The 25,426-nt window shown below is 54.5% G+C and overlaps 1 protein-coding gene across 1 annotated transcript in view; it reads right to left on the bottom strand.

Annotated features, from left to right (window-relative positions):
• The window catches only part of LOC103080024 (interleukin-9 receptor), a 28,289-nt gene extending 6,239 nt beyond the window's left edge, over positions 1–22,050 (bottom strand). Inside the window, exons 1-9 of the mRNA XM_007453680.1 lie at positions 22,023–22,050; positions 18,018–18,131; positions 17,616–17,721; positions 17,343–17,521; positions 16,726–16,871; positions 16,195–16,396; positions 15,613–15,718; positions 14,182–14,266; positions 10,819–11,257 (exon numbers count right to left, since the gene is read on the bottom strand). Coding sequence (XP_007453742.1) covers positions 10,819–11,257; positions 14,182–14,266; positions 15,613–15,718; positions 16,195–16,396; positions 16,726–16,871; positions 17,343–17,521; positions 17,616–17,721; positions 18,018–18,131; positions 22,023–22,050 — 1,405 coding nt within the window. The remainder of the gene's footprint in view (positions 1–10,818; positions 11,258–14,181; positions 14,267–15,612; positions 15,719–16,194; positions 16,397–16,725; positions 16,872–17,342; positions 17,522–17,615; positions 17,722–18,017; positions 18,132–22,022) is intronic.
• Between the last annotated feature and the right edge of the window lie 3,376 nt (positions 22,051–25,426).

Raw genomic sequence — 25,426 nt, 5'->3', positions numbered from 1 at the left:
AGCAAGAACCTAGAAGGGTAGAGGGAAAATTATTTTTCCTCCCGTACACATGCAATGGAATACTATTTACCGTTAGAAAGAAATGAACCATCAACCCATGCAAAAACATGGATGAATCTTACATATGTCACCGTGCAACTCAGATTGGGACTTGAACCCACGAGGGAGTGGAAGTTACAGATAAGCAAGGGGAAAACCTTTGCCCTCATAATCCTGGATCTGGGCTTCCTGGGAGGACGATGTGGGGAGTCGACTGGCTGGGGGAAACACAGATCTTCACACTTGGAAGACCCTGCAGACATAGGAACCTCACACCCCATCTTTCCACCCACACCTGCAGCACACACTCAGCCCTCCATAATCAGCCAGTTGCAGTTTTTAAGACATTCTTGGGACTTCCTTGGTGGAGCACTGGATGGGAGTCAACCTGCCAATGCAGGGGACGCAGGTTCGATCCCTGGTCTGGGAGGATCCCACGTGCCACGGAGCAACAAAGCCTGTGTGCCACAGCTCCTGAGCCGGTGCTCTAGAGCCCGCAAGCCACAACTACTGAAGCCCGCACACCCTAAAGCCCACATGCCGCAACTGCTGAGCCCACATGCCACAACTACTGAAGCCCACATTCTCTAGGGCCCGTGTACTGCAACTACTGAGCCTGAGTGCTGCAACTACTGAAGCCCGCAGGCCTAGAGCCCATGCTCCACAACAAGAGAAGCCACCAGAATGAGAAGCCCGCGCACCGCAACGAGGAGTAGCCCCCCGCTCGCCGCAACTGGAGAAGGCCCACGCGCAGCAACGAAGACCCAATGCAGCCAAAATAAATGAATAATTTTAAAATCTTAAAAAAAAAAAAAAAAAAAACGACATTCTCATCCCCAGGAAGATAAAGGAGTGTGAGGGTCTTGAATTACCCCAAAGCTGTCCCAGGGGGCTGGAGCCAAGGTGAGGATGCCTGGGCTTCTGACCAGCAGGTGAGAGGAAGGAGGAAGGCCAGTCCCAAAGGCAGGGCTCCCCTGAAGTCTGTGAGCCCTGGTGCCCTGATGGGATTCATTCCCAGTGGGGACATCAGCGGGGCTGCAGTGGTTCTGTGTTCCACCCAAGCCCCTTTGATGAAGCCACAGCAGTGCCAGGCTCAGGGGTCTCCTGGTGGTATCTCAAACTCTGACACAGCAGCTTGACAAAGGAATTAGAGAATGTACTTCAGAACCTTCCGAAATGAGGGAGACTCAAAAATAAAAAGAAATGAGGGAGAGAAGAGTGCAATTGAAAGAGAAGAATCTGAGGAGCTTTTCCTGTAAGTGCCCCTGTTGGGAGAGGCAGGGATGGAAAAGCAGGGAACTGGTGGACAGCAGCCCTCACCAAGCACCTCCCTCACACATGGGCGGTTTTGAAACACAGAGGACCTCATGCCCTCCTGGAAGAGAGTAGTCCCAAGACCCACATGCATCTGCTGCTTTGGGAGGGGGTCGGGGTGGGGGACGCCTCACCCAGCACGGTCTCTAGGTGACACTCCGGTCACCTGACACATCAAAGGCCACCTACGAGGGGACCCTCCCATGAAGACCTCTGAGAGGTGAGTCTGAGCAGGGTAAAGCGGGCTGGAAGGAGGGGGTGCAGGCCTTACCAGGGATGTCATCTCGAGGCCCCTCCAAGTGGCAAGGTCTCAGGGGGTTCCAGCTGCTGGACCCCATCCCTTCCCCTGGTCACACTGACCCCACCCCCCACTCCCAGCAACCATCTCCTCAGCCTCCACACTGGGATAAGCAGACATCCTAACCATGGGGGCATCTCTTCTAAGGGACACAGGCCTGTGGGTGCTCTGACCCTCTGTAGCCCCGAAGTGCCCCTAAAGCACACATGTTCTGGTGGACAGGTTGTCACCCTGAACAGGTGAGCATCTGCAGACTGCAGGCGGATAAGCCAAGAAAATCATACCCAGTGGTGGAAATGATGAAGAGACACCCAGACCTTTGGAAGCATCTCTCCTCCCTGACCCCATGAATCCTCCCCCTGGAACCCTGGACCCTAGAGCACCAGCCAGGGCTGGTGTGAAGCGCTGGGCTGACAGCTGCTCTTTGCTTGTATTTGATCTTTCCTTTCTCAGATGTGACTTGGAGTCTTGGAAAGAAATGCTGATTCTGTGAGATTGGATTTTTCAAGTGGTCTCCTTCCACCTGGTCCTGAAGCAGGAGGTTGGGGCCGAAGATGACTTGATGCGGCCAGGGATGGGCCAGAACGGGGAGAAATCGGACCTGGGACAGTTTTCTGCTTTCCACCTCCCAGGGCTAATAGCCCCTCACTCACCTATAACTGGAATTTCTAGTCATCCGTTTATGGCAGGAGGAGGTGGGGTAGGGGGAGGCCAGGGGGTCATTTCAGCACCATGGATGTCTGTGTCAGAGCCATATGCCCAGGTAGCTCTGCTCTGCGGGCTGGATCCCCTTGGATGTTACATCTGGGCTCAGAGATTGTTAGTCTCCATTCCAGCTTCCATGCCAGCGGCCCATCTGGTTGTGCTGAGGCGTGTCTGTGCCACGGATGGAGGCCAGCCCTGGGGTTGATCGCCTTCTGGTAGCAGCAGCAGGAAATGTGGCATGAGCCACGGAGATGAGTTTATAGGAAGGCCTCAGCTACAAGCCGAGTCACTGGGCTGTGAGTTGCTGCTCCATAAGTCGTGGCTTATTTTCTGGAAAACTTACTTGTGGGGGTAGCCTTGTCAACTCAGATTTTCAAAAATGTCTAATTTGATTTGCTGTCAACTAATGTAATATGATAGAACCTAATTTGATCTTATTGACACTGATGAGGCTGAATTAGCTAACGTCAGGCCCATTTCCAAAGTGCACAAAGGTTGCCGAGGAGGGGGCCCCGTGAGGTCAGACATCGCTGCACTGGAGGCCTCGTCTTTACTGCACCCCGAGACCTGGAGGCCTGGGGTACAGCTCGCAGAGACCACTGATGCTCTTGTTCCTCGGACAGCGAGAAAGACACCAGCTTGAGTCATGACTGCAAAGCACCTGCTACAGAGCCTGGGAAATCCCTTGCCCACCGGGGCCATGGCATGCACATCTGCAAGATCAGGCCATGCCTCACTGAATGAAAGAACAGCTCTTGGACCCAAGGAAGCAGCCCTGATACCACCTGCCCTGTGAGCTGGGCTTTTTTTTTTTTTTGCGGTACGCAGGCCTCTCACTGTCGTGGCCTCTCCCGTTGCGGAGCACAGGCTCCGGACACGCAGGCTCAGCGGCCATGGTGGCACGTGGGATCCTCCCGGACCGGGGCACGAGCCCGCGTCCCCTGCATCGGCAGGCAGACTCTCAACCACTGCGCCACCAAGGAAGCCCATGCTGGGCTTTTTGATCTCTCAGATCTGCTGCTCAGTTTTCCGGTCTCTTCCTCTGGTCACTGCTGCAAGCGTGCCTCTCCTGCAACAGCAAACGCCTCCTGCCTTCCATTCTCTGTGCTCCAGCTGTCCTGCGGCTGTACTTTTTTTTTTTTTTTTTAGAATTTGATCTTTTTAAATTTATTTATTTAATTTACTTAGTTTTGGCTGCATTGGGTCTTCGTTGCTGCGCACAGGCTTTCTCTAGCTGCGGCGAGCGGGGCCTGCTCTTCCTTGCAGTGTGTGGGCTTCTCTTGTTGCGGAGCACGGGCTCTAGGCACGTGGGCTTCAGTAGTTGTGGCACGTGGGCTCAGTAGTTGTGGCTCGCAGGCTCCAGAGCGCAGGCTCAGTAGTTGTGGCACACGGGCTTAGTTGCTCCGTAGCATGTGGGATCTTCCTGGACCAGGGCTCAAACCCGTGTTCCCTGCATTGGCAGGCAGATTCTTAACCACTGCGCCACCAGGAAAGCCCTGCACTTTTTATAACAGAGCAGAGAACAAGTGCTTGGTGAGCGCACTGTGAGCAAAGCGGTGCCCTCACTGTGACTGTCAGGATGTGATGTGGCTCCTTAGGGCTTCCTGGATGTCTGGGTCAGCCGCACGTGGGTGTCACCTGGTCACATGCACGTACGCGAGTGCCCACTCTTCTGAACTCTCATTAGACAAAACGTCTGATCTCAGGGAGGCTGCACACCTGTACACCAGGTGACATTCAATCTCCTGAGGTTGACAACCATTAGGGACAGATGCCATCGGGGCCTTGTGTCTGAGTCAGAGAGGGAGCCGATGCCTCCAACACTGCATTGCTCCCTGAGGGCAGGCAGGACGTCTCACCTCCCTCCCTGGACTGGGCATGTGCACTTCCAGGAGGAGGGCAGCCCACACGACGGACACTTCATTTGGAAAAGAGAAGCAAAATTTAAGTGAAGCAGGGGCTTCCCTGGTGGCGCAGTGGTTGAGAGTCCGCCTATCAATGCAGGGGACACGGGTTCATGCCCCGGTGCGGGAAGATCCCACATGCCGCGGAGTGGCTGGGCCCGTGAGCCATGGTCGCTGGGCCTGCGCGTCCGGAGCCTGTGCTCCGCAACGGGAGAGGCCACAACAGTGAGAGGCCCGCAAAAAAAAAAAAAAAAAATTAAGTGAAGCAATTTGATATCTACTATGGTATCTTAATCTCGAATACTACTTTTTGCTGTACGCGGGCCTCTCACTGTTGTGGCCTCTCCCGTTGCGGAGCACAGGCTCCGCACGTGCAAGCTCAGCGGCCACGGCTCACGGGCCCAGCCGCTCCACGGCATGTGGGATCTTCCCAGACCGGGGCACGAACCTGTGTCCCCTGCATCAGCAGGCGGACTCTCAACCACCGCGCCACCAGGGAAGCCCTCAAGTGTATTTTTTAGAAGGTTAACATTATTTATTATAGCTTAAAAAATGGAATATCCAGCAACATGGCACTAAGTAAACAAAGGAACGCTGTCTGGAACCTTTGCAGACTAAGAGATGTTCACGTAACAGTGTTTACTGAAATGAGAACGAAAACACTATAGCATAGATGTGAATAGATGCCTGGTTCTGCACACGCGAGACAAGTGACATGACAACTGTGGACCAAGTCTGGGGACAGACCAGGGGTTCTGATGTCAGGCAGCAGTGACCTCAAGTAGAGGCCAGGTTTCCAATGGGGAACACCCATCTCCCCCAAACCTAGATGTACTTCCTGAGAGCAATGAACACAGAAGATGATGTAGGAGACAAAAGAACTCACTCATGGGCTTAATGTCCCCAAGACCGTTTGGCCTTTGTCCTCCACCCACAGATCTAAGTATCTATTAAACAGGAGCTAACCAGGGCCAGGGCCAAACACAGAAGCTGCTACACAGCAGGTGCTCCATAAAGCACCATTGAAATAATGGAGCTGCTCCTACGTGGAGGCTGAGTAAGGGATCTGACACATCTCACTGCCCTTTACTGACTGAAAATGCCAGCCCACTAACAAGATCTAAGTTGATTAATTATAGAATTTAACACATTTATTTTAAAATGGATTGCAAAAGAGTGTCTTGATAAAAACACATACAAAAGCAGTCACATTCTTTATCATACAGGTTGACTGACTGATGTGCAATGTACCCATTTATTGAAAAGCTAGCATTCACCAGATATCAATTATCAGCAGGTGAAAACCTGATATAATGTCCTAGGCGTGCATGTTTATTCACATGCTAAATCATGGATACAATCGCCTCTCTAGATACAGCAGAAGATACACAACACGAGTTGCCGATTTATTTCTAGAAGTTCATGATGAGGTGGTGGGAGTGTTACCAAACCAAACTCAGGTCCACTTACCTGCGCACAGCAAAGCCAACCTACTGACACCGGGTAGTGGTGAAGGAAAGTGCAGCGTTTATTTCAGGGCCATCGAGGAGGACGGGCAGCTCATGCTCAAAAGGCCCAAACTCCCCGAAGGCTTTCAGGGAAAAGTTTTTAAAGACAGGTTAAGGGAGAGGGTTGCGGGGTACGTGATCGGCTCGTGGACATTCTTCTGACTGGTTGGTGGTGAGGTAACTGGGAGTCAGCATCACCAACCTTCTGGTTCTAACAGGTCTGGGCTCTACGTGCTTGTGGTCAACATGCAGTTGACTTCTTCACCTGGTGGGGGTCTCAGTATCTGCAAAACAGCTCAAAGGATATGGCTCAGAATATGATCTCTAGCCTTTGAGGAGGAATTAAAGGTCCTTGACTTTGTTTAATGGCTAAACTATTCTCATTTTGTCTTGCCTGACTGTTTTCCTTTGTCTCTGAATTTTTCCCTTCTCTGATTAAATCTGTTCTTTGGAACTTGGGGAAGGCCTAGGAGACTAAAGCTTTTCTACAAACAAGAGGCCATGGACACAGAAGGAGGATGGTGTTTCTGTCCCAGGAAAGGCCCTGCAGGGTCCTGCTTGGTTTCAAAACTCTAAACCCAGAGGAAAAGGGTGATTTCATAGTAAAAATACACATTGACAAAATGGACAGTAAAGTAAGGAAAATATAAAAGCTCCCATTGGAAAATATTGGTTTACAGTTAACAACTGAATGTTAATTGACCTTTAACACATTCTGATTTTAATATCAAAGCTTGATGTACTTACATATTTCATCTAATATAGGATGTCAACGTTTTACCAAACAGACATTATTTTACGTACCATTACAACTTTGATGCCAATTAAATTTTGACTTGATCAAAAAAAATTTCTTGATGAGATTACTTCCATTAAAGCCAGAAAAGTAAATTTTTTTTAAAAAAATATTTATTTACTTATTTGGCTGTGCCAGGTCTTAGTTTCAGCACATAGGATCTTTAGTTGCAGCATGCAGGATCTTTAGTTGTGGCATGCAGGCTCTTAGTTGCAGCATGTGGGATCATTTAGTTGCAGCAGGCAGGCTCTTTTTTATTTTAAGATTGATTTATTTATTTGGTTGCACTGGGTCTTAGTTGTGGCAGGCAGGCTCCTTAGTTGTGGCTCCAGGGTTCCTTAGTTGCAGCATGTGCACTCTTAGTTGTGGCATGCACATGGGATCTAGTTCCCTGACCAGGGATTGAACCTGGGCTCTTTGCATTGGGAGTGTGGAGTCTTAACTGCTGGACCACCAGGGATGTCCCCAGAAAAGTACATTTTTAATAAATTCTGGTTTGGGTCTAAATATTAAATTTAAACTTAAATAATGCTGTGAGTTTTAATACACCTACTTTTCAGCATGTCAATTTATTTTTTCAACTGTGTTAACACTGTAACAAAAAAGGACCATGACAACACTCTTGAGGGCAAGAACCCAGGGGCATCTGGCCTTCAGGTGGACACAGGACTGCCATCCCCACGGCCCAAGAGTTTCTCCTCTTTCTCTGCAGGGACTTCTCCCCGTAAACGCCCTGAATCTTTAAGAACCACAGGGTGCCATGAGTAAGAGCGCCCAAAGCCTTCATGCAGGGACGCTTTTATAAAATAAGTCCTGTTGAAATACTCCAGGAGAAATAGAGATACACCATGTGGCAGAGTCCAAGAGACAAGCGTAGAAGACTAACATCCCTGGGAGGACGCCACACCTCCCCACTGCGAACTCAGGGCTGCCAACACGATCCCAGCTGTGTCCTCCGGGATGCAGCGCCCAACACGCCCCACTCACAGTTTAGCAGTGGCCAGTTCATCCCCTCCAACAGTCCTGGTGAATCTCTGAAATTCAGTGTTCTGATTATTCAATGCCATAATTTAGAAATTCCAAGTGAAGCAGAGCCTGTGCCTTGATCAGAAAATATACAGGTAAGGAAAAGCAAAGCAGAAGGTCAACCAAAGTCAACTGATTTTCTATATCACAGTGCTATGGTCGGAATGTTTGTGTCCCCCCAAAATCCACAGGTGGGAATCCTAACACCCATGTGATCGTGGTAGGAGGGGCAGCCTTTGGGAGGTGATTAGGTCATGAGGGTGGAATACTCAGGAATGGGATTAGTGCCCTTGTAAAGGAGACCCTAGCCCCTTTCCTCCATGTGAGATACAAGGAGAAGTCTGCCACCAGAAAGCGAGCCCTCACCCTACCAGGCTGGCACGCTGATCTCAGACTTTCGGCCTCCAGAACTGGGAGACATAAATTGCTATTGCTTATAAGCCACCCCATCTGTGGTAGTTTGTGATAGCAGCCCAGACGGACTAAGACAATCAGCAATGATGTAGGGGACAAATTGGAATTCGAAATGAAAAAAAAAAAAAATTACCATAGCGCGCAGCAACAAAGAGTAGCCCCCGCTCGCCGCAACTAGAGAAAGCTCGCGTGCAGCAACGAAGACCCAACACAGCCAAAAATAATAAATAAATTAAATCAATAAATTTATTTTTTTAAAAAACACTATGCTAGGAGAAAAAAATGAACACGAAAGGCCATGCGTTATATGACTCCATTTATAAGAAATATCCACAGTAGGTAAATCCATAGAGACAGAAAGTGGACTCGTAGTGGCGAGAGGTCAGAGGGAGGGTGGGGAAGAGAGTGACCGCTTAAGGGGCAGGGGATTTCCCTTTGGAGGGTGGAAATGTTTTGGAACTAGACAGAGGTGACAGTTGCAAATATTACAGATGTACTAAACTGTCACTGAATTGTACACTTTAAAATGGTCACTTTCGTACTATGTAAACTTCACCTCATCAAAAGCCAAAGAAAGAGAAAGCATCCTGCAGCCTCCCCTGAGCAGGGTGAGTTTGCTCCCCTCACCCTGCCCTGGCCTGGCCTCCAAGGTCTTCCCTGGTCCAGCCACATTTTGGACCTTTGTGCTCCAGCCACACTGTGCACTCAGCTCCTCCACCAGCAGCTTCCTCATCGAGTCCCAGACCACCTTCTCTGACTCCTTCCTAGACACCTGGGGATCAGCGACCCCTCACCAGGGCTCATGGGGTCTTTCGAACGTTGCGATCTCAGCGTGCGGTTTCCAAGGGTCGTCTCGTCGGAATAAGTGGAAATTAGCATTTTCTGAGCCCCACGACATGCAGGCACCTGGCTCAGGTACTGCCAGGCCTGTGTCCTGAGGGGCGGGCGCAGCTCACCTACAACCACCGGCCTCTGAGTAGCTCCTCACTCAGGCGCCACCAGGACTGAGTGTGTTAGTCAAACGAACACTGTCCCCGGGTGTGGAATCCCATGGGGGCCCAAGTCCACGTGAAGCCACAGGAGCCATGCAGCTGCTGTCATATACACAGCAGCTGGGGGTTCCAGGGTTGGCTCCAGGAAGTGGAGTCACGCTGGTATTTTTACCCTTGGTTAGAGCGGATGGTGCCTGCACCTCATTTCCATCTACACCCCTCCGCTCTCTGGATACTAAAAATACATGCGGGGTCCTCTTCATCCCTGCTGATGAGGATCTGGCTCTGCTGCGGCCCCCGCAAAACCTCAGGGCTCCACAGGCACACAGAGGGGAGGGGGAGGCCTGTCCGAGCCAGAGGGACCTTTGCCTTCGGGGGCCTGGGGCTGCATGTGCTCCTCTCTGCTCAGGCTGCAGGGGACCCTGGAGCCCCAGCACCCAGGGAGACAAACCTCCATCTATCCCACATTCAGTACTTCAGCACCTCCAACGCCAGGACAGCCTTGGTCCAGCCCTCACTGGGTGGAGGACCCCAGCACCAGACCCAAGTCCCGCAGCCCGGCGGCGGGACAGGGTCTCCTGCCCGAGGCCCCGAGTAAGAATGACGGGGCTGCCCCAGGAGGGACCACAGCGCCTCAGGCCAGCAGGGAGGTGGACATGGCTGGCAGGGGTACTGCCCAGAAATTCATATGTTGAAGTCCTAACCCCCAGTACATGTGAACATGACCGTATATGGAAATAAGGTCTTTGCAGATAATCCAGCCAAAATAAAGTCATTCAGGTTGGCCCTAATCCACTATGATTACATTGGTATAAAAAGAGGGGCTTTGGACAGGAACACACAGAGGGAAAACACCTTGTGAGGACTGGAGCTGCGCTGTCCCAAGCCAGAAACTACCAGAGGTGCATGGAACCCTGAATCAGATCCTCCCTGGTGCCCTCACGGCCCTGCCAACACCTAGATGTCATGCTTCCAGTCTCCAGAACTGTGAGACAATAAATCTCTGTTGTTCTAAGCCACCTAGTTTGTGGGACTTCGTTACGGCAGCCCTAAGGGACGGACATAGGCGCCCTCTGCTCTGTCCCCCTCTCTCCAGACCGCGGGGGTGGGGGTAGAGGCAGGGTCCTTCAGAGGCGAAGACCACTGCTGGGTGGTCACTCTGGCCACAGCACTCAGCCCCCAGGGGCCGACAAGGAGGGGTGGGGAGGTGGCCTCCCTGGAGCTGGTCGCTGAGCCTCCCCCTGCTATTCGTGGAGCACAGAAAGCTCAGGACTAGCCAGACGCCACCCTTCCTATGTCCTCTGGGCCCCTCTCCCAGCCATCAGCAGTTTGAAACAGCTGCTATGTCCCTTTTAATCTCAGTAGGGGAGAGACCTCAGGAAGGCACAGAAACAGGACACTAGGCCTGGTCACGGTGTCTCACCTGTGTCCACGGGGCCCAGGCTGGCCCTTTAAGGGACTGAAGGCAGAACTGGCTGTGGGCCCTGGGGTTAAGCCAGGAAGCGGGGAGGGAAGTGGTGGACGGGGGGCCAGGATGACAGGATGCTGAGGGCAGAGCCCCCTCCCGACAGATGCAGAGGGAGGGGAGGAGGGGAGAGCCTCCTGCCTCCACCCGGACTAGACATCTGACGGCTGCATGGGTGGCCCTCCGCAGGTCCAGTGCCAGTCAAGTGTTGGCTCCAGGGACTTTGCTTCATGTTCCCCAGGATGGACATGCTGCAGCACCATGGGGATGGAGCCCACGGTCTGCCGCGAGCAGATTCTCATGCGGCCCATCCACCAGCGTCCTGCCTCTGACTGTGACCAACGCCTGCACAGTTACCTCCTGGCCGGGCACCCAGGCTCTGCTGGTCACAGAAAGGGCCACAGGCCAAGGCAGGGTCGGGCTCAGAGCTCTGCGCGCTTCCTGTGAAGGTGGAGGGGCAGCCCCACCTGGAGCAGCCCAGGGCACAGTAGTCGCTGCTGCTGCCCTGGGACTGCGGGGGAGCCAGCCTGGTAGGGCCTGCGGGGGCCCAGGCCTCCTGTGGCAGGTAGGCGGGCGGCGGCCCCCCCCACTCCACACATCCTGTGGGCAGCACATCTGCTGGGAGGCCGGTGCCAGTGCTCCCCTCCTCCTCCAGGCCCGCTAACGGCCCCACATCCACCGGGTCATAGGTGAGCAAAGCGATGGCCTCCCGGACACGGGTCTCCCAGGCTCCTTGTGCGGGGCCCGTGCAGTCCGGGCTTGGCTGTGGACCAGCTCTGTGGGCCCCTATCCAGGTCTGGAACAGAGCACCGAGAGGAGGGAAGGCCTTAGGCAGTGTGTTCAGGACTCACTGTGGGAGCAGCCTCCCCTCCTCCAGGAAGCTCTCCAGACATCCACTCCCAGAGGCCAAGAGTACCTGTGCCCAGAACATTCTGTCTTCCCCCCATGGGCCAGCCCAGCCTCAACACAGAACCCCCATTTCCTTCAGGACCCTCCCCTGGCTCCCAGCACAGGCCTGTGCTCACAGAGGTCTGAACCAGGGTACAGATTGTGACAGGGCTGAAGACACTGCTGCCTCACACATTGCCAGCAGCTGCAGAGCCCAGCACCCTCACCCAAACCCCACTACACGCACACACGCACGCACACACAGGAGGTGCTGTTGGGCCTGGTACCTTGGGGCCAAGGCCAGCAGACCTGGACCCTCTGTGGGGCCACAGGAGGCCCACTACCTCCAAAAGGAAGATGTTCCTGCATGTAAGTCAATGATGTTAGAACACACCCTCACACCATACACAAAAATAAACTCAAAATAGCTTAAAGACTTCAACACAAGACAGGACACCATAAAACTAGAAAAGAGCACAGGCAAAACATTCTCTGACATAAATCATACCAGTGTTTTCATAGGTTGGTCTCCCAAGGCAACAGAAATAAAAACAAAATAAACAAATGGGACCTAATCAAACTTATAAGCTTTTGCACAGCAAAGGAAACCATAAACAAAACGAAAAGACAACCTACAGAATGGGAGAAAATATTTGCAAATGATGTGACAGATGAGGGCTTAATTTCCAAAATATACAGACAGCTCATACAAGTCAATAACAAAAGGAAATCCAATCGAAAAATGAGCAGAAGACCTAAATAGGCATTTCTCCAAAGAAGAAATACAAATGGCCAAGAGGCACGTGAAAAGGTCAACATCACTAATTATTAGAGAAATGCAAATCAAAACTACAATGAGTGGGCTTCCCTGGTGGCGCAGTGGTTGAGAGTCCGCCTGCCGATGCAGGGGACACGGGTTTGTGCCCCGGTCCAGGAAGATCCCACATGCCGCGAAGCGGCTGGCCCGTGAACCATGGCTGCTGAGCCTGCGCGTCCGGAGCCTGTGCTCCGCAAGGGGAGAGGCCACAACAGTGAGAGGCCCGCGTACTGCAAAAAAAAGAAAAAAAAACTACAATGAGCTACCACCTCACACCGGTCAGAATGGCCATCACTAAAAACTCCACAAATAACAAATGCTGGAGAGGGTGTGGAGAAAAGGGAACCATCCTTTACTGCTGGTGGGACTGTATGTTGGTGCAGTATGGATGTTTCTTTAAAAATTTAAAAACAGAGCTACCATATGACCCAGCAATCCCACTCCTGGGCATCTATCCAGACAAAATTCTAATGCAAAAAGATACATGCACCCCTATGTTCATAGCAGCACAATTCACAATAGCCAAGACATGGAAACAACCTAAATGTCCATCAACAGATGAATGGATAAAGAAGATGTGGTATATACATACAATGGAATACTACTCAGCCATAAAAAAGAATGAAATAATGCCATTTGCAGCAACATGGATGCAACTAGAGATTATCATGCTAAGTGAGATGAGTCAGAAAGAGAAAGACAAATACCATATGATATCACTTACATGTGGAATCTAAAATATGACACAAATGAACTTATCTACAAAACAGAAACAGACTCACAGACATAGAGAACAGACTCACATACATAGAGAACAGGCTTGTGGTTGCCAAGGGGGTGGGGGTAGGACGAACTGGGAGTTTGGGGTTAGTAGATGCAAACTAGTGTATATAGGATGGATAAACAACAAGGTCCTACTGTATAGCACAGGGAACTATATTCAATACCCTATGATAAACCATAATGGAAAAGAATTTAAAAAAAAAAAAAGGAAGCTGTTTCCTAGGTGGGACCAGGAGTCTCCATTGAGTGCACCACACACCACACCTTCCATCATTGTCCTGCCCTCTGGAGAGCCAGCCCGTGGCTCCAGAGCACCTCCCAAGGGGTCTAACTAACCCCTGACAGGTGCTGTGGTTCTACAGAGAAGGGGCTGGGTGCCTGCAGCCCAGAAGATGAGTGCAGGGCATCAGAACATTTACTCCCCATGCAGCCCTGACAAAGTGCTCGGCTTTAAGCTTCAAATTATATTTTTGGATGACAAGCTTGAAAACTAGACTCCCTGTTAAGAGAGAAAAGAGCCAGGTGGAAGGCAGCCACGCAGAGCTGGTGTGGGAGAACCTGGGCAACACCACCTCCATCCTCTGCCCAAAATGAGGGGCCCAAGAAGGTGGGGACCAGAGACCACCCATTGGAGCTCCTCCTCCCCTCCTCCTGCCTGTGGGGCAGGAACTACCAGGCCAGCAGGGAGGGTCCAACGGGGCCTCCAGGCTGTTCTCAGTGTCGCAGCCTGTGAGAGCCCACCAGGGCAACACGATGCGGGGGTGGTGTAGGGTCAACTCATCGCTACCCAGGGGGCCGGGAGGGGCCAGGCACTCCATGACAGCCACCAGAGTAGCCCAGGGACCAGGGAGGGCCCCAGGGGTGGCACAAGACACAGATGCCTTCAGGTGCAGACAGCCCCCTGAGCTGGCACCTTGAACTGACCATTTACCTCCAAGGGCTGCCGCAAACCAGAAGAGGCAGAGATAATGTCATGAGAAACTTTACAGTTTTTCCCATCAGCAATGGAATCAGAGACATGAGAAGAAAAAGAACTCGGCAATAGAGAATAAAGCTAATTTGTTTTTGGCCCCTTTGAGTCACAGTGCGTACATATACTACATATATACTATACTTACCACTATATATAGCAAAAAAGCTCAAAGCCCTGACAGAGGCCCCCAACCTCACCCAGAGCCCACACCCTGGGCAGTCCAGACATCTGGGCACCCCGGGCCCACCGGGTCACGAACCTGGAAGTCCCCGTTGTGCACACTGTACAGGGACTGGAAGAACGGGCCTGGGGATGGCACATCCTGGTACAAGGCTGTCTTCATCCTGAGGTCAGGAGACAGCAGTCAGAGGCCCGACTCCAGGAGGTCACTGCCAGGAATGCGGCTCCTTCCAAGCAGCAGGGACCAGCCCTGCCCCGTCGGTGCTACTGTTGCCCTCTCCTCTAGCTGGGTCCAGGCCTGACACCTGGCACCTGTGGCCCCCTCGCTAATGACCCCACAGAACTGATTTATACCAAGACATGGGTCCCTTTAAGGTGAGTGGTGATGGCAGGTTCAGGGGTGGGGGTGACCAGCTGTGTCTTCAGCCGGAGGGGGAGACAGCACTTCCGGGAACCCCATCAGACTTCTCCCCGAGCACCGGATCTACCCGCCCAAGACCCACTGCTCCTCCCCTGAGGACAGCGCCCCAGACTCCGACCCAGCAAGTCCAGATCAACCTCGCCAGCCTCCCTGGGGGCCTGTCCCGATTCCCCACCCCAGGGTGGCATCAGGGGCCACCAGTCACATCGCATCCACCCAACGTCCCCTCACTTTCCCGTCCTGAGACCCTGTCACTCCCTGCACTTTGCTCCAGCTCTGCCTCTCCCACCAGCTCACACACAATTGCCTCCCTCTGGACCCCACCCCTGGCCACCCCGCAGGTCCTCCTCCTCACTTGTACCACAAAACTCCATTCTCAAAACATAAACCAGATCCCATCCCACGAGACCAGGCTTCAGGCGCTCTCCTGGGACCCAAGGGCAAGCCTGAGCCCTCCCTGGTCTTCTTGGCCACCCATCGGGCCCTGCCCAGCACCCCATCCCTCCCTCACCCTGGCTGCCTCTGTTCAACCTCCTCTCATCCTCTCTGCTACCCGTCCACACCTGGCCGGTCTCCTGCGGGACGAGGCCCCTTGTACCCCCTCTCGTAAGTTGACATGTGTGATGGCTTGTTTCAGGAGGGCTTTTTTGTTCATCTGGTTATCCGTGGCACCCATTGGGGAGGGAAACAGGGCCCCGTGAAAACCAGATGCCCAACACTGTCTGCATAAAACCACTGTGCAAATGAGCCAGCGCCAAGCACCTCCAGAGGCAGGAGACAAGGGCCTCAGGCGACTCGGCCCCAGGGACTTTGGGTCCCTCCAGGGCTCTTTTGGGCCACACTGCCCACCACCCACATGCACCTGGCAACTGGGGACATCCCCACTGGTCCGGGTCAGAGGCCTGAAAACCCCTCCCCACCCAGGAGCGTTGGGGGAGGGGGTGCGGGTTTGAGCCCTCAATGCACCGCGTACCCCACACCCACAAACGCACACACATGCTCATGCACATACAAATTCTCACACCCACATGTACAATAACACATTCATGTACATGCACACACTCCCACACACACTCCTTGGCTACAGACCTGGGTGATAGCTTGAACAGCAGGTAGGTCAGGCCGGTCAGCAGGAGAAAGATGGACACAGAGACCAGGGTGCTGTCACGCTGCCCCAAAGCTGGGACCAGGAGACCTACAGCAGGAAGGGCCCAGGGCTGTATTCCTCCAAGCTCACCTGGCAAAAGCACCTGGACAGGCGCCTCGGGCCAAAATGGAAGGTTTATGTCACACCTCCGAGAGTACTCTGGGTGAATCACGCACCTCTGGGCCCTGCCTTTCCCATCCATAAGATCACCAGGGTCCAAGATCCTTTCCAGTACCTCTGTGCACAAGGGTCAGCCCAGCCCCCTAAGCAGACAAGGCCCTGCCCAGGCTCCAGAGACAGCAGCACCAGCCTGCTGTGCAGCTGGGGCCACACTCGCTCCAAGGAGACCAGGAGCTGCAGCTCCCTGGGAGGCCCAGCACTCGGCAGGTGTTTCCCCTTCACACAGACCTCCAGGGGAAGGCAGTCAACTGGGCCACGAGGGAGGGGGTCCCAGGAGGGGGAAGGGGTGGGACGTGAGGGGGCGGGGAGGCTCCACCCAGGCCCCTGAAGGCAGCAGCGCCCACCTTGTCTCTGGGGGGAGTGGAAGTGGGCGGGCTGGCTCCAGTCACTCCATGGGCCCTCGTAGCGCTCCTCCTCTGCCACCGCGTCCTCTGGTGTGGCCATCTGGACACGCAGCCGGGCCTCATAGGTGGAACCAGGCTCCAATTCAGTGGCTTCAAGTTTCAGCCAGGTCACCCCAATGATGTGATCCTTGTGCCGAGCCCGCTGTGGGGTGGAGAACAGTTAGGAGGTGCTGGGGGTGAGACTGGGCCCATCAGCCCTCGAGGGCGTGTACACACACACGTGGGCACACTTACACGTGTCCACACACTTACATGCATCCACATGCATGCACACTCATCCACACAGGCACGCCCTGTGAACGCTCACACGTACACACAGGCACACTCACCACACCTGCACTCACTTACCCTTGTCTCTGGTCACTTCCCTCCTCACAATTCCAAGGTGACACCACCCTAGATGGGACGAGGAGTGACCCTGGCTGCTGCTCCCAAGAGAGAGGCCCCCAGGGTAGGCAGACCCAGCCTTACCTCCCAGGTCTCCTCCTGCCTCTTGAAGGCCAGCTCGTAGCTGAGGAGTGAGGCCAGTGGCTCCAAGGCAGGACTGATGCTCCAGATCAGGACGCAGTGGTCAGAACTCATGTTGCTCAGCAAGTCAGAGGGAGGGTCCAGCTTCACTGAAACAGAATGAAGCTGTGTAACGGTGTGGGGGCCGGCACGCCCAGGACTGGGGATCGGAAAGATTCCCGGGAAGGTTGGGGCACGTGGCCAAGGCCTTCTCAGAGCAGAGTCCTCACTGGAAAACTGGTCCAGAGAAGCCCCAGGTGGGACAAGACAGCAATGACTTCCTCCAGCCTCTGCAGCCAGACAAGCTGAGTTTCAAATCTAAGCTGCTGCTGGAAGTTCTTCCTAGTGTCTTACTGAAGTCCTTCCTGCTGTGACTGAAGCAGATCGCCAGTGACTCAAACTGCAGCTCCTGCCCCAACTCAAAGCCCTGCACCTTCATCCTCCTCCAAAACCCTCCCCCTCCCCGGGGGCCCCGCCTGATCCTAGCCCTGGATCCGTCAGCAGGGACCGGGAGCACTCACTGGGCCGTGGGGGTGATGTAGCCAGGATGCTCCCGGCCAACGCACCAACCCAGGCCTCACCATGTCTCCGGGGCAGGTACTGTGGATCCACCAGGCTGACCTGCTCCTTCCCAGAGACCTGACGGTGGAAGGTGATGGTGAAGTTGTCAGAAGGCACGAGCACCTCCTCGGGTGGCAGCTCCACTGTGCACACGCTGGCCCGGAAGATGCACCTGTGCTTGCTGCCTGGAGCGTGGTTGCTGGAAAGGGCACGTGTCGGCACCAAAGGGCCACTGCACCAGCCCAGCTCGCTACCCTCACCCCTGCCCTCTACCCCCTGCCCTCCGGCCTCACCTGGTGAAGAGCAGCCAGGGGCCGGTCCCCTGGCCCAGCTCTGGGGCAGACCAGTGGCAGTCAATCCTGAGGATGTTGTTGGTATGGCACGTGAAAGTCCCAGGCCCTGGGAACAGTGACCCTTGCAAGCCCACAGTGGCTGCTTCAGGGCAGGGCTGGGGGAGGGGGAGGGTGTGGCAGCTGACCCCTCGGACAGGGCAGGCCCCAGAGAACGAGCCCAGAAGTTACCGCGGGCAAGGCTGGGAGACCCCGAGGGGATGGGCTCTGAGCGTGCAAGCTGATCTCAGGAAGACAGGTGCCTGCACAGCCCAAACCCAACCCTTCCCCGTGGAGCCTGACGGGGGCAACCCTGCCCCCAGCTCTGCCCCCACAGCCCCCCACACACACAGTGCCAGCCCTCACCTCCTCCGTCCCCTGGGACAGAGACGCCCAAGCCGACCCAGGCGCAGATGCAGGTGCAGGTCAGGAGCCAGGTGCCCACCTCTCGCATCAGGACCTCGCTCTGCAAGGTCCAACCTGGAAGACGCTGGGCTGAGGGGCTGTGTGCGGAGTGCCCCAGTGGGTGCTCCCGTGAGGGGCACTCCGAGTGCGTCACCACCTACACCCTCACCCTGTCCCGTGAAGGAGGCTGAGCACCGCTGTCCAAGCAGCACCGGCAAGAACCTCCAGCTCAGGCCTCCCGGTGTCACTGGACTCTGACTCAGCCACGTGTCCAGGTCTTCCCAGCGGGCACCTCTCTGGGCCCGGCCCCCTATCCCTGGGCCCAGGTCCCCTCCCGCAGGGGAGGCACAGTTGCGGGAATGGGGTCACGGGCAACAACCACAGGGAAGCTCTGCTGGACCCCCTGGTCCCACACCTGGGCCGACTGTGTGAGGCACATCACCCACACGAATTCCCACCAGAGCCACATGAGGTGGGGGACAGTCCCTGATCACTGACAAGGGAGCTGACCCCAGGGTCACACAGCTAGCTGCTCCCATCCTGGTGCTCTGCCCCAGGAAAATGGAGGAGGATGGCAGCGGGGTGTCCATGCGACAGCCAACACCTCCCACACGCTGTCTGTCACACGCCTGTCCCCAGGTGCCCTGCAGAGGAGAGCGCCCCCGGGAGCAGGGCTCTCAGTGCAGGGGTGTCAGCCCCAGGATCCCTGGTGACAGGGGCTGGGTGCTGGGAAGCGCCTGGGGGTGAAAAGGCCACCCTGTCACCCCATTTGCAGCTCCAGATGGTACACTGATAGCTCCTCTGCAGGAAGCAGGACCAGCCTGGTTATGCAAGCCTGATGAGTGATAAGGAAACAGAAGAGAAGCAGACATGCACGCACAGACCGCAGCACGGAAGCGCTCCAGGAGCCCGCACACACTCACCCAGTAGCAGACACCCTCCCACCCCGCCCCCCGCAGCCTCTCTGTGGACCCACAGGATGGACCCCTGTCAAGGCCAACAGTCAAGAAGACCCCACCCTTCCCTAGACTGAAGCATCACCTGCTACAACCAGCCACAGCAGGAGAGGCTGCAGCGGCCACTGGATGGAGACAGGCAGCCTGGCAGCAGCTGGCTCTCAGGGTACATGAGGACAGGGTCAGAGGGAGCACCAGGATGGGGGCGGCTCAGGCACAGCCACCACTGCCCGGCTAAGAGCTGGCCCAGGCCACAGTGGGGATGGCCACTGCCCCAGCAGTGGAGGAACACCTGCATCTGTGAGACTTGGGCCGGCACGGCCACAGGCTGACTCAGGAGCGTGGACTGGGGCGCTCCAAGCTCAGCCGGCCCCAGGGGCAGGCGTGGGGAGGACAAGACCCACACGGGACACTTGTGCGAAGAGCAGGCCAGGCCCACCCTGGGGAGAGGTGGGCAGGGCACACGGCAACTAGGCCATCTAGGCGGAGGGTCCCTGCTTTTCCTCTGCACGACAATTCTGTCCAAACACAGTGAGCCGGGCAGGGCCACCACCCTCCTATGGACGAGGAGGCTGAGGCCCAGAGACACCAGACTTGCAGGATTGGGGGCACTGGTCACCTGGCCTGGGCACTTGCCCCACCAGCTTCCACGCAAGCCCGTGAGCTTCCCCCTCTCCGGGGCATCAGTCTCTCTCCTCAGGGAGCCTCGACACTGAGGCAGGGCTGCCCCCATCCTTGGCAATAGACACTGGGCCAGGTGGGGCAGAAACCCCACCTGACTACTCCCTGGTCCTGGAAGAGGCACTGGGACGGCCCCAGGGAGGCCTAATCACAGCTCAGACAAGACCAGGTCACGGGACGACTGTGATGGCAGGAGGACAGGACCCAGAATCTGGGCCCTCGGGCAGAGCCGCCCACTACACCTCCCATCCTGCTGGGAGCCTCGCTGACACGTCCACCCAGCACCGTCCCTTTCCATCAGGACCTTCAGCACACAATCACTCTGGCCCCTTCTCAGGACCCCATCTCCTCCCTGGCCTCTGGGTCAAGCTCTGGCCCAAATGACCACTGGTCCCCACAGCTTGCCTGCCCTGGTTTCCCGGTTCAACATGAAGTCATGGGCTGCCGTGCACTGGACCCCTGCCTCGGGGCCTACAGACGCTGCCAGCGCAGGGCCACGTCTCCAGAAGGACTCAGCCTCTTTGCTCCCCTGAGCTCACCTGCTGCCAGGCAAACTGCCCGGCCAGAGCAGGCCTCTGTCATGGGGCTGGTGCATCGCAGCACGCCCTCCGGACTGGCTTCATGGCAATTACTGCACCCACTTTCTGTCCCCTTTCACATAGAGTCTGTATTTTTAATGGGGAGCGAGGGGTACCCTGTTACTCTCCCTGCCCACCCCAGAAGCTGGCAGACACAGAGGGGGGTGAAATGGAAGCTGCTGCTTAAATGCACACTTATCCACCACTGTCCTCTCTGCTGGGGCAGGAGGAAGAAATCCAGGTCCTGGCTCCCCAGAATCAGCTGGAACCTGGGGGAGACGGAGACTAGCCAGGAAATGAGGCTGGAAATGGGAGCAGGCGACTCCTGCTCTGGGCCCCACGTGCGCAGGTGGGCGACCCCAGCACCGTCGGACCTGATGCTGTGGGGCAGAAGTGCCTGAGGACTCTGCTTCCCACGGTGGTGCCTGGTGCCAACCCTGCCTGGGAAGGGCAGGGAGCAGAAGAGGTCAAGGCCAGCTGGGGAGAGCGCGGAGAAGGCGCAGGGGGAAGAGGGAGGAGGCTCCATGGCACACTTGCCGCCTGCCTTCCTAGAGGGCTGAGCTGGACGGGCGCCCCCCTCAGTGGGGTGGATGTCCAGGAGACGTGGAAAGGCCAGGCTTGAGCCAGGGGCGGCCTCAGGTGGACAGGGGCACAGAGGGCGGGGCCCAGAGCAGAGGGAGGAGGAGGTCTGAAGATGGAAGTCGGAGGAGCACAGAGAGGACCTGAGGGCCCTCAGCACGAGCCCTCACTGTCCCCTCTGCCCGGCTGCCTTCTGCGAGATGAGCCTTCATGAAGCCCCCGAGTCCCCCGGCTGTCTCCCCAGCCAGAGCAGACACCCCTGAGCCAGGCCCAGCCCGCTTAGGACAGGGGTGGGGGCAGGGCAGGTAGTGGCTATGGGGATGGGCTGGAAGGACACTGACACAGGCCTGGGGCTAAATGGGGGGAAACGATGCCCCTGCTCTTCCCGTGCTGCCCCTGCAGCCCTGGCAGCGAGGCTCAGCCGGCACCGCCCCTGCATCTGGCTCCTCCAGGGCAAGAACCTGTCTGATTTATGCTGCATCCCCTGCACCCAGCCCCTCACTGTTGAAGAAACACATCCTGAACCTCCCCACAGGCCCGCCCTTGCCTGGGGTAGACAGTGTTACCGCCTTAGGTCCCTTGGGGGGCTCTGAAACAGTATTCAAGCAGAACCCTCTACTCCCCTCCCTCGCTTAGCTGAGTAACCCTCCCAGAATCCCACCCTCACCCACTGCCTCGTCCACAGCTCCAAGGGGAGTCCACAGACTCCCAGCTCCTCTTCTGTCCTAAAGCCCCCCAAAGGTGTCGGGGAGAGAAGGGGCTTTACCAACCTCAGGACTGGGCCTCAGCTCCACTTGTGGTTGTCACGGCTGAGACCACCTGGCCCCAGAACTCCCGCTCACTCGTCCCCACAAAGGTCAGGAACTACAAACTGCCTGACAAGCTCAGAGCCCTTCTTTCTGCCCAGAGGCACCCATGACCCCTACAGGCCTGGAAATGGCAGCCCAGCATCCTGTGATTAGCACTGCAATCCTGCTGTCTCTGGGAGATGCCCAAGGCCAGGACATCAAAGGCAGTAAGATGAGGGTGGCCGCCCAAACGCCCTCCGCCCTTCTCCTCCAAGTGTGGCCCCCAGGCTCTTCCTGGGGCCCGGGATGGCAGGCCACCAGTCTCTCTGTCCCGCAAAGTTCACGCTGACCTGAGTGGTTGAGAAGCCCAGATTACAGACTCACCTTCCCAGACGCATCTGCTAGGTCCCATGGCAAGTCTGACTGGCCCCCAACCCTGCAGCCCTGGAGGTGACTTGTTGCCCTACCACCCCTGCGTTTGCAGCAAGTCCCTCAGCCTGATTCAGGAGATAACTGCACCGCCCGGTGACGTGAGCGTCTCACGGCATGCTGACATAGGCCACCCACAACTGAAACCACGAGCGCAGAGCTGAGCAGCTGTCCCAAGTGGGGATGACAGGCGACCATCATCCCAGTCATAAATTCTACCTTTCACTCCTCAGGAACAGAAAAGTTGCTGAACGTGGACTGTGGTGACCCATCCATTGATTGGCGGATGACTGTCCACCATGTTCCTCTCAAGAAACACCAGTGAGATGTATTAAATTAGCGCCGGGAGGTGAGAACCCTGACCAGGCACAGAGCAGGTCTCCTTTCCTAGGCTTTCTGGGAGGTGCAGCTCAGGCGATCCGTGAGCACTGGGGTGGGTGGAGGGGGTGTCAAACATAAAAGTACTGCAGTCTCAGTTCAGGAAGGAAATAAAAAATGGGAGTCCCCTTTGACCTCAGAGAGGCAGCCCCTGTATGAAGTTAGGCACAAGTCCCTCCAGACCACGTCTAAGCTCCAACAAATGCACATTTAATGGCCTCGTTCCTCACTCTGAGCTTTGCGGCCTCCTTGCTGCTCTGGCTCTTTTCAAAATCTTTCTAAGGAACTACATGAAAACCTACCTCACGCCTTTACTGGTGGTACAGGCCATGGTTTAATAATCCTGCTGATGGACATTTGGATTGTTACCCACATACGCTATTTCAATTTAACTGTCATATATATAACTGACGCTATCATATTAGTTTCAGGTGTATATATGCTACATGCTATTCTAAATGAAGGTAGGAACTTCCCTGGTGGTGCACTGGTTAAGAATCCACCTGTCAATGCAGGGGACACGGGTTCGGGCTGTGGTCTGGGAGGATCCCACATGCCACAAAGCAACTAAGCCCATGCACCACAACTACTGAGCCTGTGCTCTAGAGCCAGTGAGCCACAACTACTGAGCCTGGGTGCCTAGAGCCCATGCTCCTCAACAAGAGAAGCCACTGCAATGGGAAGTCTGTGCACTGTAACGAGGAGTAGCCCCCGCTCACCGCAACTAGAGAAAGCCTGCATGCTGCAACGAAGACCCAAGGCAGCCAAAAATAAACAAATAAATTTTTAAAAAATTAAATGAAGGTAGTGAACAATTCCAGACCTGGATCTTTAATCACCAGGATGAGTACTGTACAAAAAATGGCTAGGGGGCTTCCCTGGTGGCACAGTGGTTAAGAATCCGCCTGTCAATGCAGGGGACACGGGTTTGAGCCCTGCTCTGGGAAGATCCCACATGCCACGGAGCAACTAAGCCCATGTGCCACAACTACTGAGCCTGTGCTCTAGAGCCCGCGAGCCACAACTACTGAGCCCACGTGCCAAACTACTGAAGCCCGCGTGCCTAGCGCCTGTGCTCTGCAACAAAAGAAGCCACCACAATGAAAAGCCCGTGCACCGCAAGGAAGAGTAGCCCCTGCTTGCCATAACTAGAGAAAGCCCGCGTGCAGCAACGAAGACTCAATGCAGCCAAAAATAAACAAATAAATAAATAAATTTTTTATAAAAAATGGCTAGGTGTGGAACTGTTGTGTCTAAGGTTGACCGTTGTAAAATACTGATAGATATTGCCAAGTGGCCCCCCGAAAATGTACCAACTTCTACTCCCACCAGATGTGTAAGAAAGCCTGTAGCCCTCACCAACTGTATACATTATCAGTCTTTTAAATCTTTGTGAATCTAAAAAAAAAAAAAACTGTCAATCTGATAGGCAAAGACATTTCAATGTTGTCTTAATTTGCACTTGATTATCAGTGAAGATAAGCATCTTTTCATATACTTATTGGCTATGTGCTCTTTGGGGTACCAAATAAGGTCACATTTCTGTGTGTCCCTGTGCCTACGTTTAGGTGTGAGTGTGCATGTCTGTATTCTGTGCATCAAAACATCTGAGGCAAGGTCTAGAGACCCCAGAGCTGGTTTCCAGTTTCTCTGGAGTCTGAGAAACCAGGACCCATGGAGAGATGGAATCAAAGGCTCAAGTCCGTGAAACACCTTAAGAATGACCAGAGGCATAATCACACTTCTTTCTAATATTTAAATTTCAGTTAGCTTGGCCCCTATCTTACCTATTATAAGCACGTACTTTCATACTCACTGGTGCCATCCCTTCCCTAGTATCCTATCAAAAGAGCTTCCTTCTCTCTGTCAGGCTAGAACTTACTACCTTGAGACCAGCAGACCACACACCACCCACACCACAACCCCACAAGGAGACACCACCAAGGCTACAAAGGTGGGTTATCATGGACACTTAGATGCGGGAAGAAGGCCAGTGCCTCTTTGCCCAGAAGTGTCCTGATGGCACAACCTGACACCCCACCCCCTCCCATAACAAATGGAGATAAAAAGAAAAACAACATCCATAGATGGAGGGTAAAGGATCATACAACCAGAGTCACCAAATACCTTTTGAAAGCCAGCCCCTTGAAAGAAAGGAACAGCCAATAACAAACACTATTGGTCAGACATGTCCTAAGGATGTTAGATGTGAAGCTACATAAATCCTCACAACCCTATGAGGTAGACCAGAGGTTAGCAAACTACAGCCCACAGGCCAAATCCACCCCACCCTTTAAAATAAAACCTGTGAGCTAAAAATAGTTTATACGGAGAATTCCCTGGCAATCCAGTAGTTAGGAATCTGTGGGCAGTCCAGTGGTTAAGGCTTTCACGGCCGTGGGCCCAGGTTCAGTCCCTTGTGGGAGACTTCCCTGACAGTCCAGTGGTTAAGGCTTCGCCTTCTAACACAGGGGGTGCAGGTTTGATCCCTCGTCGGGGAGCTAAGATCCCACATGGCTTGTGGCCAAAAACACAAAACAGAAGCAATACTGTGACAAATTCAATAAAGACTTTAAAAATGGTCCACATCAAAAAAATCTTAAAAAAATGAAAAATAAATAAAGTCCCAATCCCTGGTCAGGGAAATGAGACCCTGCAAGCCGTGCCTCACAGAAATTAATTAATTAATTAAGATAGTTTATACATTTTTAAATAGTTGGGGGGAAAAAGCTTAAAGAATTATACAACATGTGGAACTACTACGAAATTCAGATGTCAGCATCCAGCTTCACTGGAAGACAACCACACCACCCACTCGTGTTGTCTGCAGCTGCTCTCATGTGCTGACAGCAAAGTACTGGTGACAGGGCTTCCAGCCCTTGCTCTGCCAGCTCACAACTCAGCAGTGACCTTAACAGCATTTCAAGGGCCACCATATGGTTGTATCCATTCTCTTTATTCTTTTTTTTTTTTTTTTTTTT

The sequence above is a fragment of the Lipotes vexillifer genome, unplaced genomic scaffold, assembly GCF_000442215.2.
Source record: "Lipotes vexillifer unplaced genomic scaffold, Lipotes_vexillifer_v1.1 scaffold914, whole genome shotgun sequence".
Classification (NCBI taxonomy): Eukaryota; Metazoa; Chordata; class Mammalia; order Artiodactyla; family Lipotidae; genus Lipotes; species Lipotes vexillifer.
The sequence above is the reverse complement of the archived record's forward strand: the minus strand, read 5'-3'. Positions and strand labels throughout refer to the sequence as shown.